Raw genomic sequence first — 19,971 nt, forward strand, 5'->3', positions numbered from 1 at the left:
TCCCCCTGGGTAGAGTGCCGTGGCATCACAACTCACAGCACCCTCCCACTCCTGGGCTCAAGTGATTCTCCTACCTCTGCCTCCCAGGTAGCTGGGACTATAGGCACCCACCACAATGCCCAGCTGGTTTTTGGTTGCAGCTGTCATTGTTGTTTGGCGGGCCCAGGCTGGATTCAAACCCACCAGCTCAGGTGTACGTAGCTGGTGCCTTAGCCGCTTGAGCCACAGGCACCAAGCCAGAAAAACTTTTTTAAAATACAAGTCGACAATGAAAGCATTAGACTTGGAACTTAAAAATTCAAACATATATATTTATTATTATGGTGATAAGATATAAAAAAAAATTGACCATGGTCACTACCCTTCTCCATGTTTAATTGATTATGTCCTTTTTGTCACTTTGTTCCTTCTTTCTGTTTAACTAATAAAATTTCATTTTGAATGTGTCATATAATTCTTGAGCAGCAAACAAAATATCTCTAGTCAGCCTATTACTGACACTTTGACAGTATATTTCATATTTTCCCCTAGTATCTTTCATTTGTGGGTTAAATTTTACCTCTATTAATAAAGGCAGAATACATAGACTTTTCTAGAAGACACGTAAATGTCTGAATTCTACCCATAAGAGACACGATTTTATTTGAATAAGGTTAAAAAGATAAGTATATATTGCCAATTTCCATGTAAAATTAAAGAACTTTCTTTTATTCCTGAAAAGGCAAATCATAAGTACTCTTAAAATAAGAAAAGAAACTAAATCAGGGGCCAGCATTATTTTAATTAACTCAGCTTTCTTCTTAAAGTCCAGCATAAATAATTCCATATTATATATGGAATATTTCAAAGTATTTATGAAGGAGCAATCAAAAGCTCGTTCAAACGTAGAGGAAGAACAAACTAAAATTACACAGCTCCATCAACCAATCCAATTCTGGGATTCATTTATTCATTCATTATACAAACATCTATGTACTACAAAGTATACCAACACGGGAATCTTAAGATAAAAAGGCATAATCCCCACCCCTCAAGGAGCTCACAATCTTGGGGGGCGGGGACTTGAAACAAATAATTAGAAAACACTTATGAAAGTGGATTAAAGACATGCAGGAATTGAAGAAGCATCAAAGAGGGGTGCTTAATTCACTCTGGAATAAGAGCATGGACAGGACAGTTTCCTTGACTAGGTGACACCTCCCCAGGGTCTTAAAGGTGAAATATCAACCAGAGACGCAAAAAGGAAAGAAGACAGTGCAGCAGTGAACATTCAGGCACACGCACGCACGGAGAGAGCGGCTGGGGCACAGCACACCATGCCCAAAGGAACTGCTGTACTCCAGGGACATTTCAAGGCAGGAATGGCAAGGGACAGACAAGGGGGTAAAGCACCAGTTGCACCAAGGAGGCCCCTGTGTTAGGGATTGGAACTTTCTCCTGGAGGTGACAGGGAGCTGCCCGAGGCTCTAGGGCAGAGCAGCATCCCTGTGGGGAAAGCCTGAGGAGTTACAGGATGAGCCAGGGAGGCCTGTCCAGGTGAGGGATGTTGGCACCAGAGGAGGGATGTTGGCAGTGGGACCATAAACGGAAAAGAAGAGATGACCTTTGCAAATGTTTATAAGGCAAATAGGCAGGATGTTGACTAAATGTGGGCAGCAAAGGAGAGGAAAGAATCAAGAATGACTTCCAGGTTTCTAGGGTGGGTGCTAGGGAACTGTGGCATCCTTCTCATACCAACTAATTACATGTCACATGCAGCAATCTTTCCTTTTCACCTAATAAAATACTTTGTTGTGAAATATGTTTTATAGGGCAGCACCTGTGGCTCAATGGGTAAGGCACTGGCCCCATATATGGAGGGTGGCAGGCTCAAACCCAGCCCTGGCCAAACTGCAACAAAAAAATAGCCTTGTGGCAGATGCCTGTCATCCCAGCTATTTGGGAGGCTGAGGCAAGAGAATTCCCTAGGCCCAGGAGTTGGAGGTTGCTGTGAGCTGTGTGACCCCATGGCAGCCTACTGAGGGTGAAAGTGAGACTCTGTCTCTACAAAAATAATAATAATAATGTACATGTATTCTATAATTAGAGTACTTATTCTTCCCAGGTTCACATTTACAAAAATTGACCATGTACATAACCTTAAAAACAAATTTCAACATATTTGAATAATTATTATATAGGCAAAAGAATCATCTAAGCCCAAGAGCTGCAGGTTGCTGTGAGCTGTGGCACCACAACACTCTACTGAGGGTGACTCTGTCTCTACAAAAATTAAAGAAATATGTTTTATAAAATTCAGGGGTTCAGGGGTCCTCAAACTTTTTAAACAGGGGGTCAGTTCACTGTCCCTCAGACTGTTGGAGGGCCGGACTGCGGGCCCCAGGACAAGTCAGCTGCTAAGCAGGACAGGCAGCGGTGACAAAAACACCTGACAGGCTGGATAAATGTCCTCTGTAGTTGAGGACGCCTGTTCTAGTCTAATTTAAACCATGTCTCATAGTTTGAAGTTGATTTTGTATTTTCTGCCAATACCTTACAGTGGGTTAAGTGATATTTCCGTTAATAAAAAGATATAAAACATGTAGACAACCAAGTGCAGAAGGAAAGGCCAGTTCAGGGGGGAGATGATTATTTTCAACTGGAGCACCTTGCGTTCAGTCACCTTGGAGATGCCTCTTGTATATTCAGCCAACAGGTAGCTGAATATATGAGACTGATAGTGGGCAAGAAATCTGGGTTCTAAGCATAGACTTGGGTCTCATGGGCCCACAGATTTCTTACCGAAATCGTGAGAGTGACAAGATCATCTTGAGAGAGTGTGTACTGGGCGGTGCCTGTGGCTCAAAGGAGTAGGGCGCTGGCCCCATATGCCGGAGGTGGCAGGTTCAAACCCAGCCCTGGCCAAAAAAAAAAAAAAAGAGAGAGGTGTGTTCTGCTCAGGAATGACTAAAGCAATTAGGAAGAGAGCCAGGACACTTAGAGTCATGGTGCAAAGACAGCAGTGTCAGGGAGAAGGGGGTGATGGCCCAGTCAAAAGGAAAAGAAAGGTCCATCTAGTATAAAGAGGAAGGAAAAGTGCCCAACGGGCTTCACAATCAGTTCTTTGGTGGCCTTGGGAGCAAAGTGGTAGCATATTTTGTCTGTGGTTAAAGGATATGTAATAAAGAATTTTTATCATTGAAAATGTCAGAATTCCCTTACAAAATCCATACTCATTTAAAATGGCATGTGACATTGTACTTAAATGACTGCTGTCAGCTTATCTCCAGTCTCTTTTCCTAAGTAGTTACTCAGTAGTTCCATCATCTACCAGATGATCTTTTCCTAATAAAATTCAGCTTTCTTCCTACTCTGTGTGGGGAGAAAATGAAGCCAAAATGGTTCATCTAACCAAAATATCAATAACCCATCATTCAGTATCTATTTATTAAGAACCTGCTCCTGCCAAGACAGAACGTCAGGCCTTAGGGATACAATGCTGAATAAAGCCTGGGCAAGGCTATCCAGAGATTCAGTCTAGCCCCATTCTGTTCCCACTGAGCATCTGCTTCCTGCAGGTTACCCCACCTTTCCCCCAGGGCCTTTTGAGAGGACAGCAAGAAAGATTTCCTAGAAATAAGAATTTCCTCCTGCTCCCTACTGTGCCTAGCACTTTTCCTTCCTCCCCTCTGCACTTCTGAACTACACCCTTACATCCCTCTTTTGGATACAGCTGTCCCCTTTGTCACGCCACCTTAAATCCTGACTCATAACTGGACCTCATCTGGATATGTTGTGCCCCTGGGTGGCCTTGATTAGCTCCTGTCTCTGTCTTCCTCAGGACTGCCATTTGTCACCATTGCCACTCTGCAGACCCTACATAGTTAGCTGGTTTCCTCTTAACCACCTTGCCCTAATAAGGATCACCATCCCTTTGGTGCTGGCAGACCCCACAGCTGTCCTTAATGGGCCCCAACATGTTATTTAATTACACAGACTTTTAAATTTGAACCAAAGCAAAATTCATGGGCATTTTGAGAATTTCTATTCTTTCTCAAATGGCTAGTAGCTTAACTGAAAAGAATTCACACTCAAAATTGAGCCCAAAAATCCTGAGATAAATTCCCAGTCTTCTATAAATGCATCTAGGACATACTGAAGGACATAAAATTTCCATTACTAGTCCTAAATAAGGACTAAATAAGTTTTGGCTCAGTGCCTGTAGCTCAGCAGCTAGGACGCCAGCCACATACACAAGGGCTGGCAGGTTCGAATGCAGCCCAGGCCTAAACAAGAACTACAACCAAAAAATAGCCAGGCATTGAGGCAGGCCCCTGTAGCCACAGCTACTTGGGAGGCACAGGCAAGAGGATCACGTAAGCCCAAGAGTTTAAGGTTGCTATGAGCTGTGATGCCACAGCACCCTACCAAGGGTGATAATAAGACTCTGTCTCAAAAAAATAAAAATAAAATTATTTCCAAAAATATTAAAACATTCTTTTCCAGTTTGATACCAAAGAAATTAGAATTTAAGGATTTCTTCCAGGTTACCATGCCAAACCCCTCAATGCCCACAAATGCAGCAGTTGACAAGGTTCGTATCATTGCTGCTATTACCTTCTTGCTGCAGTCACTAAAGTAAACCGCTTCCAACAGACCTTCCTACTTGCACTCAGTCAAAAAGAAGAGAGTTTAGTACTGGGGTGAAAGGGCTATAAGTCTTGAATGCAAAATATGCAACAAAAATAGGACTCATCCAACTGTCAATCACACAAATGAAGACCCCCACCTATACATATCAATAAATGTTTTGTTTCTTTCTTGAGTAGAATATAATCCACATTAAAGAACCTATCCCATTTCTAATTTATGGAGGTATATTTACAATTCTTTAGTGCATTCACTTCCAATATCAACCAACCCCAAGCCAGAATGAGATTGCTGGCCTGGGTTCCTTGTCATGCATTGATATAGAATCATCAATGTGTGTAACCTGTCTGTGACAGCTGAGGTTTTAGGTGTCCACAGGGCCAAAACAAGAACCATCTCCAAATACTTACGGCAATGCTGTTCATCTGAGCCATCGCTACAGTCCTGATCGTGGTCACACACCCAGGTGTTAGGGATGCATGTCCCCTCACTCAGACACGGGACATAGCCTGTGCGGCAAGATGGAGGAGCTAAGAGGAACCAAAAAAGGACTCAGTGTGGCAAGCATTCACCCCGTGATACCAGCAAGCAATGCTTATTTCAGATGCCATATGTCAATTCTTGCTCAGTTTATTGAAGGCAACAACAACCCTTCTCCTAAAGTCTGTAGACTATAATCAGAGTCAATAACCTCAGCAATGGTATCACAGAAAACTGATAATCCAAAGCAACATAGAAACAGAGAATAAAACAAATAGCCCAAACACACACATGTACAAAAATACTAAATTAAAAATTAAAAAATGTACAAAATATGTGTAATTATGTGTAATACACACATACGTATTTTTATAATTTTGTATGTGTGTAATACACACATATGTACATACATATGTACACACAAAAATGTACACACATATGTACAAAAATACTAAATTAAAAATATAAGTAAAAATTAACCATGAGTGGGCGGTGCCTGTGGCTCAAAGGAGTGGGGTGCAGGCCCCATATGCCGGACCTGGTGGGTTAAAACCCAGCCCCAGCCAAAAACTGCAAAAAAAAAAAAAATTAACCTTGAGTTATTGTTAAATTATTTTACTAATAGTAAAATCATGATAAACTGGAAAATCCAGGAGATTCAAAAAAGAAAACCCAGAATCAAATAATTATTATTTCCACACTTTCCCTGCTTTAGTATCTCTGGCGGGTTCTCTGCCCCTCAATGCGCACATCATAAAATAAGGACTCATGGTTTGTTGTTTTAAAAAAACAAGTTAAATAACAAATGTGAAAATGGCATGTAATGTTAGTTGCTATCACTGTTGCCATGGGTATTATTGTTATCATTAATGTCACAGAGAACAATATCTGGATATTATTGTTGGTTTAATTGTTCACTTATTGCTTCATCCCAGAATTCGTGCATTTTCACTCCTATTGTTTAACCAAAAATGAACTCAGGCAAGCCCAGAGGAGGCAAATAGATAGCAGACAATCCCATCTCTCCAAATAGAGCCACTCCCTTGCTCAAAGTGCTCCGCAAACTAGCAGCAGCAGTATCTGGAAGCTAGTAGAAATGCAGACTCACAGGAAGGCGGGACACACCTCAGACATTCATGTGGAATCAAAATTTCCACTTTAATAAGGTCCGGGGCGATCTACCTCTGCATGAAAGCCTGAGAAGCACTGTCCCCTATTCCTCACCCACCCTCCCATGTTCAAACACATCACCACCTAAACAGCTCAAAGTTTGACTTTGACTGTTCTGCTGAGTCACAGGATGGACAATACAAGACAAAATTAATTTTTCAGCTGCTTTCCTGGTTTTTGGATGGTAACCCTTGCCCATTCACCTATCAGAATGGTAAAATTGCGGTAGTATGAACTGATGATCTCCCATGGCAAGAGGGGAAGAGTGATGGACCTAGGGCTAGGATTAGTGTGTGGACTCACTGTGAGGCTTTTCATGAATGACTTAACCTCTCTAAGTCCCAGTTTCTGAATCCAAAGCCTACCTCAGAGTATTGAGAGAACTAAATGAGAAAATGTAAAAGGGATTTTGTAATTACCTAAGTTTTGTGTGTTCTTGTTGGTTTACAAAATTTACAGAGTGAGTATCAGAAACTAGAGGCTTCAGAAAACTGCACCCAAATTTGTTTACATATCATTCATTTCATACCAAGGTCACGGTCAAGGGATAAGAGTGAGATGAAACTGATGTGAATTGAACTCTTACCTCAGATGGGAGTAAAACAATTACCAACACCATCAGTTCTCTATTCAACTACACAGATCTCAAAAGACTTGAGGCCTGGATCTATCACTAAAAGCATAGCCCCCCTCTTGGTTATAGCTGAAATCACTATAAAACACTAACGTTATTAAAACTAGAGCTGAGCTTGTCCCTTCCCCACTTACGGCAACCATGTTCATCCGAGTCATCTGAACAGTCTTTGGTCGTATCACATCTCCAGGATGCTGGAATACACTGTCCATTATTACAGCGAAAATGATCACTGTCACATCCTGTAACATGCAAAAGAAAGACAATTTTAAAAATGCCCCACAGAAATTTCACACATTTTTTATAAAAATGAAAAATTATTCACCTAATTAAGTAATCAAAAGAATACCATTTATAAAAATTAGGAAAATTGGGCAGCGCCTGTGGCTCAGTGAGTAGGGCGCTGGCCCCATATACCAAGGGTAGCATGTTCAAACCCAGGCCCAGCCAAACTGCAACAAAAAAATAGCCAGGTATTATAGCAAGCACCTGTAGTCCTAGCTACTCGGGAGGCTGAGGCAAGAGAATCGCCTAAGCCCAAGAGCTGGAGGTTGCTGTGAACTGTGATGCATGGCACTCCACCAAGGGTGACAAAGTGAGACTCTGTCTCTAAAAAAAAAAATTAGGAAAATTGGGCCGTGCCTATGGCTCAAGGAATAGGGCGCCCGCCTCATATACCAGAGGTGGCAGGTTCAAACTCAGCCCTGGCCAAAAAAAAAAAAAACTGCAAAAAAAAAAGAAATTAGGAAAATATTTTCATAATGATAATACAAAAATATTTGTTGGAGCCAGGTGTGGTGGCTAATGCCCAGCACTTCAGGAGGCTATGGTAGGAAGATCATTTGAGCCTAGAAGTTTAAGACCACCCTGTGCAACATAGTGAGATCCTATCTCTACAAAAAAAAAAAAAAAAAGGTTTAAAACTTAGCCAGGCATGGTTGTATACACCTGTAATCCTAGCTACTCAGAAAGCTGAGGTGGGAGGATCACTTGAACCTAGGAGTTCAAGGCTGCAGTAAGCGATGATCATACCGCCACTGCTGCTCTCCAGCCTGGGCAACACAGCAAGACCTCATCTCCTTAAGTGTTTGGAAATCATTAGGAAGATCATTTTCATACACAGTTGATCAGCGTGTACCTTGATATAACTAATTTGGGAAGCAATTTGACAACATATACATGTATCTTGGTTTTAAAAGCATTTACTCTTTAACTTAGTACTTTTACTTTCAGGGTATTTTCCCAAAGGAATTAGGCAGAGAACTAGACAAAGATTTAAGTATAAAGTTTTTCTTTTCTTGTTTTGTTCTTTGTTTTTGTTTTTTTCTGAGACAAAGTCTCATTATGTCGCCCTCAGTAGAGTGCCATGGCGTCACAGCTAACAGCAACCTCAAACTCTTGGACTTAAGCGTCACAGCTAACAGCAACCTCAAACTCTTGGACTTAAGCAATCCTCTTATCTCAGCCTCCGAGGTAGCTGGGACTATAGGCTCCTGCCACAACGTCCAGCTATTTTTTGCTGCAGTTGTCATTGTTGTTTAGCAGGCCCAGGCTGGGTTCGAACCCGCCAGCCTCCATATATGTGGCCAGTGCCCTACCCACTGAGCTACAGGCACTGGCTAAGTATAAAGATTTTCATCACAATATCACTTATAATAAAGGAAACAGCAAACCTCCTAAATTTCCAATAAGAAGAAAAGGATTAAATTTTCTTATATCTACATACTGCTGTAATAAGAGCTTAATAAAATGGATATGAAGAAATTCTAAATATTTAGAGAAATATTTATAATATAATGTAATAAAGATGAGGGCACAAATTTTTACCTATAACAGAGTTAGGGATTTAAAAAAGAAAGAGAGGTGTAAAAGAGATCGGAATGTTAACAGTGGTCATCTCTGATTGACAGCATCATGAGTAACTTTTCATTTGCCTGACCGTACTTTTTTTAGTTCCACACCCTACATTTGTTTTAAGTGACTTTTTGTTACTAAGTCACATGTTACAAGTTATGGCCCCTAATTCTTCAGACCAATATTTTGGCTTTTATTTTTTGAAACTAATTTCTAAGTTGCCAGGTTTATAAGCTTGTCTCTGCAAACAAATTTTTTTTTAGCAAAAGGAAAAAGAAAACTCTGCAGCCAACCAAGAGTGTACAGACTTGGCCCCAAAGGTGGCCACATTCCCAAGTGGTAGAGATATCCCCTAGTGATACTAGGAGACTATAGCTTCAACAAGTTCATTTCACTGCACAAATATATCCTGTTATTTCCTCCAAGCTTCCCCAAATACCTGGCCGGTGACCTACCCAAGTATGTGCCAAGTAGGAAATTTCTTAAAACAGAGAAGACATCAGCCCAACTTGGAGAAGGCTTACAATCATTCTTTCACAACCCAAAGAATAAAAGAGTAATTTTTGGTGTGGGAAGGATAATTGTTATTTTCCCATGGATTTAAGCAATGATGCTAAATTACCCACTTTGATTTTTGGCTCACTAATCCAAAATTAGGTAAACATACAAATCAATTCCCTACTCCTAAAATAAATAAACAATGTGCTATCCTGACTTGCGTAAATGCAGGCATATCAACAGTGTGACATAAACATAGTGAAATGATCTATTCCTGGGGTATATAGGCTACTTCATTCATGGAATGTTCAAATCTGATTGTCTGGTAGTGACATCCTGATTTATAACGTATGCTGCAAATGGTCAGAAACTTCCCTTGGCTAAATGGTGGTACCGAGTGGTACAGGAGTACGTACACCCAAATACCTTCTATAGACTAATGCATGATGGTGGTTGGTGGTGCAGGTCTGGGGTTGGTGGTGCAGGTCTCTTATCAACTACCTTTAAAACACAACAACCTCCCTTGCAAAAATGCCCCTAAGGAATGTACAAATTCACTCTGGAATCTCAGAACTTCTCATTGGATTTCATTCTACAAAGCAATATTTCCATGGGAGATTAGGGGCTTTGGAGGTTTAGCTATTAACACAACATATAGTAAATCACTTTTATCAATTAGGTCTATTGTTGGTAATCCAACGTGATACATTTGTAAGTTCAGTATATGTGTCTCCCTTAGCTTCTAATGATTTCTGGCTACAAAATTATAACAATCATAAAGAACAGACCACTTACACAGAGTTTCATGTTGCTATAGGAAAAAGAAAAGCATAAATTTGGAAACCGATTATTTAGAAGAAAATTTTCAGAATATACTGCCTATTTTTGAAAATATACATAAATGTTATTTGTTAAGCAACTTTTATCAAAAGTCAAATTGAGGGATTTTTTTTTCTTGTTTGGTTTGCTAAAATACCAAATTAAACACATCATGAAAAGCACAAAATATAAAGACCCAAAAGTCATTTTTTTAAAACACTTCAAAGCCAATTATTTGAAATCCTACAAAAAGTGAAACTGATGAGGAAATGTTGCAATAAAGAAACTTTTTATAGGTAGCAATTTTCACATTTGATCTCCTAATCACGCCATTATCTAATGTAATATATTAAATTTAATTTACTCAATTCATCAACAGATCCATGATGATTTGTTCATCAAATTCACCATTTCAATAGCAACTTCCATGCCTGTTATAACTCCCAAGTGACTATTGTTTGGAAATATCTCTCCAGAAAAAACAAACTGACACTCTATCATGCTAGGTGACCTCCCAGTAATTAGTCAAAATGCTTCACTGGAGTCAGAAGCTTGTCATTCATTCTGTTATAAAGAGAATATGTGTTGTTTTAAAACAAACTGCTAGTGAAAAGGTCTAGGTTAAATCTGATAACAATTGCAGGTTCCCCTGACTTCAACTGGCGATAGACACTTTATTTTCTCAGTGTTTAGTTTTAAATAAATCACCTTTACTCAAAAGCCCTCCAAAAGGTTGCTGGGTATTATCTATGCTTTGTTATTTCATTATTTGAAGTAAAAACCAAACAAAATGGGGGAATAATTTTTTTTCTCCCTAGGTAGATTAAGCTTTAAAACTTCGTACAACAAAGAATTTCTAGTCAACCAGTCGTATAGTCAACCAATCCAGTTTTAACTAAGACGCAATATTGCAGTCACTTACATAAACTTTTCCCTCTAATAAAAACCAAGAAGGAAAACATAATAATCCATACTGAAATAAAATCATATTGTTAAAAACCAGGCAGTTATTCAAAAGGAACCATCAGAACCAAATCTTGCCAGTACTAGCCCCTGCCTTTCCCATGAATCAGAATAAATGGTACAAAGATTACAAAATTACTATCCTAAGTGCTTTGTTGACATTAGCTCATTTAATCCTCATAACAGTCCTATAAGACAGATGTCATTATTCTGAACATTTTATAAATAAAGAAAATGAGGCACAGAGCAGTTTAGTAACTAACGTGCCCAACATCCAATATCAAACATGTGCAAGGCTAAGATCTGAAGCCCAGTCCTGGTTCCAGCACCCCCGCTTCACTGGCCAGCGCTCTGTGCTCCCATTACCAAAAACCAAAAATGTTTATTCTGCTAAAATCAAGAATGAATGCAAAAATTTAATTCTTTTCCAAAGTTGCTATAACATTAATCATGAAGTGGGCTAGTATAAAATCCACAGAACTCACATACTTGAGTCAGAGAGGAAAGAGTCATCTGCTTGTGCACTAACAGCATTAAAAAATTCTTGGACTTAGGAAAAATTGCAGCAATCAAAAGAAAATTTAGGCTCGACGCCTGTTGCTCAGCAGCTAGGGCGCCAGCCACATACACGGGAGCTGGTGAGTTCGAATCCAGCCCAAACCTGCAAAACAACAATGACAACTACAACCAAAAAATAGGTGGGCATTGTGGTGGGCACTGGTAGTCTCAGCTACTTGGGAGGCTGAGGCAAGAGAACCACTTAAGCCCAGGAGTGAGGTTGCTGTGAGCTGTGATGCCGCCACACTCTACCAAGGGCAACAAAGTGAGACTCTGTCTCAAAAAAAAAAAAAAGAAAGAAAAGAAAGAAAGAAGGAAATCTTCAGGCTAGCACAGTGGCTCATGCCTGTAATCCTAGCCAAGGCAGATGGCTTGCTTGAGCTCATGAGTTCAAGACCAACCTGAGCAAAAGCCAGACTCTCCTAAAAATAGAAAAACTGAGGCAAAAGGATTGCTTTGAGGAAGCTGGTGGGTTCGAATCCAGCCCAGACCTACAAAACAATGACAACTACAACCAAAAAATAGCTGGACATTGTAGTGGGCACCTGTAGTTCCAGCTACTTGGGAGGCTGAGGCAAGAGAATCACTTGAGCCCAAGAGTTGGAGGTTGTTGTGAGCTGTGACGCCATGGCACTCTACCCAGGGCCACATAGTGAGACTCTGTCTCAAAAAAAAAAGGAAATTTAGGAATAAACTTGTTTTCCAGTCTTCTAGAGTCCAGAGCCAAGGGGACTTAAAAAAAAAAAGAAATAGTAATCCTTTCTTCAGAGTTATATTCCAAGCTTCTTGGTGTTAAGATATTAGAGTAACAGTGCCCAGAGGAGGGAAGAAATCCTTTGTTTGTTTGTTTTCCAGAGCAGCGACAATCACTGGACTGAGAGCACCCTATTTATAGCCTCTGGCAGGGTGCTGGGCACCTGTGGGATGGCTACTGCATATACATTTGGGTAACAAAAATTCCTCTTTGTAAAACTCAGTCTACTGGGATTATATCACAGAGATATGAAACTACCAGAACGAACAATGAGATTTTAAATAGGAATATACAATCTCAAATCCATAGACAGAAAAATGAAATCTGTAATAATTTAAAATAAGAGGAATAAGGGAAGCTTTTTAAAAAGAAGAGAAATACTGGATCATATTAATAACAGCTCCATTCTTTTTACCCTTTCCTTATAAGAGTTCCTTCTCCCTTCCATGAATTTTCTTCTTAGAAGAGAAAGGCAAGTGGTAGTCAATAGAACATTGTCCGAAGTTAACAGAGTAAGGTAATTTCTATGGCAAATCCTATTTCCCTGCTAGATCCTCTTAAACAAACTGGTCCTTCCAAACACTTGATCTACCTGAGAAGGTACATGTGCCCCATTTAAAAATGTATACAGGTTCGGCACCTGTGGCTCAAGTAGCTAAGGCGCCAGCCATATACACCTGAGCTGGTGGGTTCAAATCCAGCCCAGGCCTGCCAAACAACGACAGCTGCAACCAAAAGAAAAAAATAGCCCCCGTTGTGGCGGGCACCTGTAGCTACTAGGGAGGTGGAGGCAAGAGAATCGCTTGAGTGGGAGTTGGAGGTTGCTGTGAGCTATGATGCCACAGTACTCTACCCAGGGCGAGAGCTTGAAGCTCTGTCTCAAAAAATAAAAATAAAAATGTATACAACTAAATCACATTTAATAGTCATACCTTCTCAAAGAAACTAATTTAAGAGGGAATTCCTTCATTTATCCATAATTTTTGCTTCACTTTTTTCTGTACTTAACTTCAATTTCTTTAGTATTGATAAACATACTTCTGATATTTAGGATGCACTATAGATACATAATTTAAGTACAACTTAAAGAATATAATGCCAAATTCACTAAAGCCACCAAGAATTTCATAACTACTATGTGCAAAGCATTGTCCTTGGGTTTGTAAAAGAAAAAAAAAGATTAAATGGCCTTTTTATTACAAGTTTATTGAGGGCAAATGTTTCTTATACATTATAAACTAAATACCCATACAACAAGAATATTTACCATTTATTAAGCACCTACTATGTGTTAGATCATATATAAAGCCTTATTCTCATCCATGGAATCCTATTAGCCTCAGCCTCCCAAGTACCTGGGACTACAGGTGCCCACTACAACACCCAGATTTTTTTTTTTTCTATTTTTTAGTTATAGTTGTCATTGTTGTTTGGCAGGCCTGGGCTGGATTTGAACCCACCCGCTCCGATGTACGTGGCTGGCATCCTAGCCACTGAGCTACAGGTGCTGAGCCCATGGAATCCTCCTAGAATTGTAGGAAATGAGATTTGTACTCATTTAATAGTGGGGAAACTGAGACTCAGTGACATTAACCAACTTCTTCCGGGTCACAAAGGTAGAAAATGTCAGGCAGCACCTGTGGCTCAGTGAGTAGGGCACTGGCCCCATATACCAAGGCTGGTGGTTTCAAACCCAGCCCCCACCAAACTGCAACAAAAAAATAGCCAGGCGTTATGGTGGGCGCCTGTAGTCCCAGCTACTCGGGAGGCTGAGGCAGGAGAATTGCCTAAGCCCAGGAGTTGGAGGTTCCTGTGAGTGGTGACACCATGGCACTCTATCAAGGGCAATAAAGTGAGACTCTGTCTCTAAAAAAAAGGAAAGAAAATGTCAAAGTCTGATTCAGACCCAAGACCTGTGTGATTCTGGAGTCATCATCCCACTTCCCACAAAACAAACGACAGCTTTGTTCACCCAGAACTTGCCAGCAGTATTTTAAATGTCTTCCATGCATTATCTTGCTCATCCTCACAACCACCTTGTATAATAGTATTAACAGCATCATTTCATAGATGAGGAAAACCTTAATGGGTAGACCTCCAAGGCCCAAGCAGAAGAAACCTCCTGGACAGTGGTAGACAATAAACCTATGAGATGGAGAAAAAAACCAAGAATGACAGTATCTACAAATCAGCTGGGTGACAAGAGGGATCACTTGTGCCAATAACTGTATTAAAACTAAAAGTTGCTCTGCACAGGTACAAGCCTGCACTAGCCCACACACTTTGGCCATGAGCAAAGCTTGGAGCTTTCAATCCCCAGAACCTTCCCAGAGCACAAGCCCAGTAAGCAGGCTGCTGGGTAATTTACCACACAGCTGCTATCAGAGATGGATCTCACCTTGCAGCCCCTTCAGCTGCCTCAGGCCCAATCCAAGGCAGCTCCACATGCAGAAAAAATTGCCAACAAGTTCCACAGGACATCACCAACAACATCCAGCCTAGTGACCCTTGCACAACTGCCTCTCCAAGCTAAATGAGGCTGAGTGTCCAGCCCACAGATCTCAGTCAGCCCTCATGTTAGTCAGTTGATCTCAAAGATTACGTATCTATGTACTTTTGTTAGTAACTAAAGTACCTTTTCAATGACCTAAAGCCAGCAGAACAGGATTCACTACTGTAGAGCAGCCTCTCAGTCTGGAGAAATGAGAAATTTAAGGTACCACCAGTTGTAACGAGCTACTCTTCTCCCTTTCCATTCAAAGGTCAGGTACTGGCTTTCTCCCTTCCCCACAGTCCCTTACGTTCCACCACGTATTTTTCAGTGAGCACCTGCCCGCCTACAATCAGGCTGTCGATCAGCACTTCAGAGCATTATAAACAGAACCATGCTTCCCAGAGGCTCTTGAGAGGACACTCTTGGTATTTAGGGTGGAATAATTACTCATCTTGCAGAACTGTCCAGAGTGGCAGTACCACCCCGAGAAGAGACCAACATAGAATCTTTAAGCAGCTCAGACCATCAGGGCTCAAAACATCTTAACCCAGATGAAAGAGATCATCGAAGAAAACCCCTATGATAAATTCTTCCTTCTAAAGGTAATAAAATTTCTTAAACAGCAATCTCACTCCTTCTCACCCATCAGGAAGAGGACCTGGGATTGGGCAATATCGTGCTGCAGCTGCTAGTCCCAGCAACTTGAAATGAACTCTCCTGGGAGTGTGATAAAGAATCTAAGTTCCAGAGAGGCCAGCTTCACCCTGGAATGCTCCACAGAGCGTCCACAGGCTTGCCCATTCAAGGGGAGGGGGGCAACACCAGAAAAAAAACAAGCCAAACACCTATGATTCTCAAGTAGTACTTCATGAATGCAAATGAGCACTACCTTGGAAACAAAGTCATTCGTTTTATGGTGCAACCTTTTCTAATCTGCTAATAATCAGAAAAACAAAATTCTCCAAATGTCCTCTCAGAAAATAAAAATATAAATTGACAATCACTTAAGTGCCCAAAACATTCAAAGTCTCCAAGTTTTTACCAAGAACACTCAGCAATGAAAACTTCTTTTTTTTTTTTTATAGGTCTTTTTTTTTTTTTTTTTTTGGCTGGAGCTGAGTTTGAACCCTCCACCTCCAGCATATGGAGCCAACGCCCTACTCCTTTGAGCCACAGGCACCACCCAGCAATGAAAACTTCTTACTAGCCAGAACCAAAGCATTGAAATTATATTTGTATTAATCTTTTCTGTACTTCTCCTAAATAATTCATACAGTGTTTTCTCTATTAGCTGCTACGGAGGGACTCTAGCTATACACGGAAAAAAAGTAAGCCCAAAACCTTCTCTCTTGTCCCCCCCATTTCTACTGGGACTAACTGATTATTTACATTTTTAATGGCAGAAGAGCTACACTTACAGGCTGATGAAACAAATACTATCCAAACAGAAGAAAATTTAAGATGGTCTGTCTGCCTGGGTAGAAAATTACTCAATGGGGCAGCACCTGTTGCTCAGTGAGTAGAGCACCAGCCCCATATGCCAAGGGTGACTGGTTCAAACCCGGCCCTGGACAAACTCCAACAAAAAAATAGCCAGGCATTGTGGCGGGTACCTGTATTCCCAGCTACTTAGGCAAAAGAATCACCTAAGACCAAGAACTGGAGGTTGCTGTGAGCTGTGACACCATGGCACTCTACCAAGGGTGACAAAGTGAGATTCTGTCTCTAAAAAAAAAAAGAGAAAGAAAATGACTCAAAACTACTTAAGTGTAAAATGCCCTTCAGCACTTAATGATTTAATTTACCCTGAAAAAAACTTATAAATCATCCCCTATTTAAGAGCTGTTTTCCAATCCCAATCACCCAAAGGATTCCTCTCTATGGCTTCTTGATTAGCAATATAAATTATTGGAAAATGATTGGAATCAAACACTAAAAATTAAATTGACACTCAGAAGAAAGAAGTGCTTACACACATCTCTAGGAAGGTAGCTTTCTTATTTAAGACTTTAAAATGGTGTGAGATAGACCAGCTCTCAATGCAAAGACAGCATTTACAGACAGCTTTAAACCAGAGTTTTTCTGACTAATTAGAACCAGTGTTGAATCATAAATCAAGCTAATTTGGATACATTATAAAGTTGCAAGCATCACTTTTATTTTGGTCATCTTAATAACTAGATTACCAGGTTATCAAATGAATAATAGTTTGATACTGTCAATTATTACAATAGCAACAGGAGTAAAAATTGACCCTCAATTGGTGGGTTTGGTAATTCTCCATAGTCAAGGCTAAATTGTTTATATCTACTAAATGGAGCTTCTTGACTGAATCATATATACACCTTGCTATTCCTTCTGCCTAACTCCATGTTATTTAGTTCTTGACTAATACAATAGTTAAAACAAGAAGCTCTGAAGCCATGAAAAGAGGCAAAGATAGAGAGAAAAAAAGGTACAGAGTAGAAGACAGAGAGGGCTAAACGGAGAGATGTCAAGGTTAACAGTCAGTCTCGGAGACACTAAATTTAATGAGACCCAGTATCTGGCACCCTACCCTGGATTTAAATCAAGGCACTTAAACACCTGGCAACTTGCACCTTAACCTCAATTTGGGACAAAATGGCAGTTCATCCTTAGTTAGCTATAGCTCAAATCTAGACCGAACTACTAGGTAATTGCTAAATGGGTGTCTAAGTCACCAACTACATGCTAGGAATTAAATAACCTCTCGTTCTGGAAGTGTACATTCTCAGAAAGTAGAGATTACTTCATTCTGATGCAATCCATGCTCTAACATCATTAAGAAATTCTGATGACAGCTCTGATCGGGACTGTTTATGATTACAACGATGGTGGGGCTCATTACATTGTTATTCGCACAAACAGTAAATATTACCAACAGTCTGATTGTTAGATGAACAGCTGAGGTGCACCCCCATGCATGACTCAACCATGATTATTTAGTGAGAGCCATGCATGGCTTCTGCTAACAAAGTGAGAATTTTCTGTAACTGTTAAGAAATACTGTGCAGCAAGAATGCCAAAAGATATCCAACAAGAAGTTTAAAAAGCATTTTCTTGGGCAGTGAGTACTGATAATTAATCATCTAGTAAATTGAAGTTGACTTTTTTAATAAAAATGTATAACATCATTCTTATTTTTAAAATTGGTTTTGTTGATGTTTTACACAGAATTTTTATGTTTTTCCCTTTCTAGTGACAAGTTATGCCTTGGAAAGGATTTTATAAGCAGAAATTCAAAATATTTCTTTCCACCATGACTTGATATATGAAATATAAATACAGAAGAACAGATGAGACTAAGTGATCAAAAGGGGGGGTGACAGTTAAGAGGAATCTAACAGAGCATTGTATTAAACTGTGAGCTCCTATGAGCAGGAATAAATACCCCTGCATTCCCAGAACCTATCATAGTACCCTCTAGTAACCAAGTGAATCTCAATAAAATCAGTATCAGATAGATTAGAACATATATGTAAAGCCAAGATGAATTCCAAAAGATGATAAAGAAATCTTGAAGAGGGTGGTGCCTGTGGCTCAGTGAGTAGGGCACCGGCCCCATATTCCGAGGGTGGCAGGTTCAAACCCGGCCCCAGCCAAAACTGCAACAAAAAAATAGCAGGGCCTTGTGGCAGATTCCTATAGCAGTCCCAGCTACTTGGGAGGCTTGAGGCAGGAGAATTGCCTAAGCCCAGGAGTTGGAGGTTGCTGTGAGACACCACAGCACTCTACCATGGGCAATAAAGTGAAATTCTGTCTCTACAAAAAAAAAAAAAAAAAGAAATCTTTTAGATTTGCGGACTTACATAATGAATCCTGCTGTTTAGAGTCATTGTTTCTTTCAATCTAATCAATGATTCAACAATCCTCTTTAAAGCTGTCCTACGTGAGAGGCCAGAGGAAGTCGATATATCCTTGGGAGCCTGTTCGGGTCATTCTCTGCTAATGTTTGGGCAGGACCTCCAAAACATTACATTTATATCCAGAATTACTCTGGAGTAGAGAGTACTCTACACCAAAAAAAAAAAAAAAAAAAAAGAGGGCAGGATGCTTCAAGAATATATATGATTCTATAAATCAAAATTTGCAATTTTTATTATAATACGTTTGCTACCACAGCATAATGATGATTTTAATTTCCCTAAGAAAAGGTACAGCTGATTCTGTTAACATGTAAATCTATGAAATAGGACATATTATATTTGCAAAGACTCTCACAGCAGAATGATATTAAATTTCCTGCACCTCCTCTACTGGATTGATTCTAACAGACTGAAAAGAACTTCAGAATAGGCCTGGCCAGCGGTTATCTGTTGCACCAGGAGTCCTTTGGCCCTAGTTTGCTATGCTTGGGCTCAAAACAGCATTTATAGGTCTCCAAATCACTTACAGGCTCTATAAATGTCATCACTTCATGTTATAATGTGATTGTGATGACCTGAAACAACTCAATAGCTTGTTGACACAGAATCAACAATATTATATTGCCACTACCTTTTCTGTCCCTAAATGGTGACTGTATAATGTCTCACTATTAACAGCAGCTTAAATAAAATTATAAGTTTATCTGCAATGATAGTCAAAACAAAAAAAAAAGGTATGGTATAATTCCTAAGATTTTGCCTGATCTGTGATTTAAGTACCATATAATTAAATTAAAAACCTACTGTCACTACTATAAATTTTTAACCATGCATTAAAATAGAATCTTAGAATTTAATGTTGGGAAAAAAGTAATAGCTTCATAGTAATAATCTGTACCACAAAATACATATGGTAAAATCTCTACCAACTGACACACAAATAATTAAAAATTCACTTACTAAAGTTATGTTTATATCAAAATTTTTGAAAGGCAATTAAAGAAAATAAATTAGAGATTTAGTCAAAATGGAGTTTTTAGTGGCTGTCTCAATTCTGGAAATTGAGTGAAAATAGTTATAGTCTTGAATAGGCTATGAATGAATGAACTAATATTCAGAATATGGGTCCATAGGCATCATGATATTATTTTTCCTTTTTCTTTTTATAGCATGATAACAATTAAATATTTAAGTTAAATTCAGTAAAAACTTCAGATTTTTCTTTTTTTTT

The 19,971-nt window shown here is 39.6% G+C and overlaps 1 protein-coding gene across 1 annotated transcript in view; it reads right to left on the minus strand.

The window, feature by feature from the left end:
• LRP2 (LDL receptor related protein 2) overlaps positions 1-19,971 on the minus strand; it is a 198,596-nt gene that overhangs the window by 170,868 nt on the left and 7,757 nt on the right. Inside the window, exons 2-3 of the mRNA XM_012808457.1 lie at positions 7,048-7,155; positions 5,040-5,159 (exon numbers count right to left, since the gene is read on the minus strand). Of these exons, the coding sequence (XP_012663911.1) occupies positions 5,040-5,159; positions 7,048-7,155 (228 nt within the window). The remainder of the gene's footprint in view (positions 1-5,039; positions 5,160-7,047; positions 7,156-19,971) is intronic.

This window comes from Otolemur garnettii, unplaced genomic scaffold, assembly GCF_000181295.1.
Source record: "Otolemur garnettii isolate 467f Iridium unplaced genomic scaffold, OtoGar3 scaffold00090, whole genome shotgun sequence".
NCBI classification, from domain to species: Eukaryota; Metazoa; Chordata; class Mammalia; order Primates; family Galagidae; genus Otolemur; species Otolemur garnettii.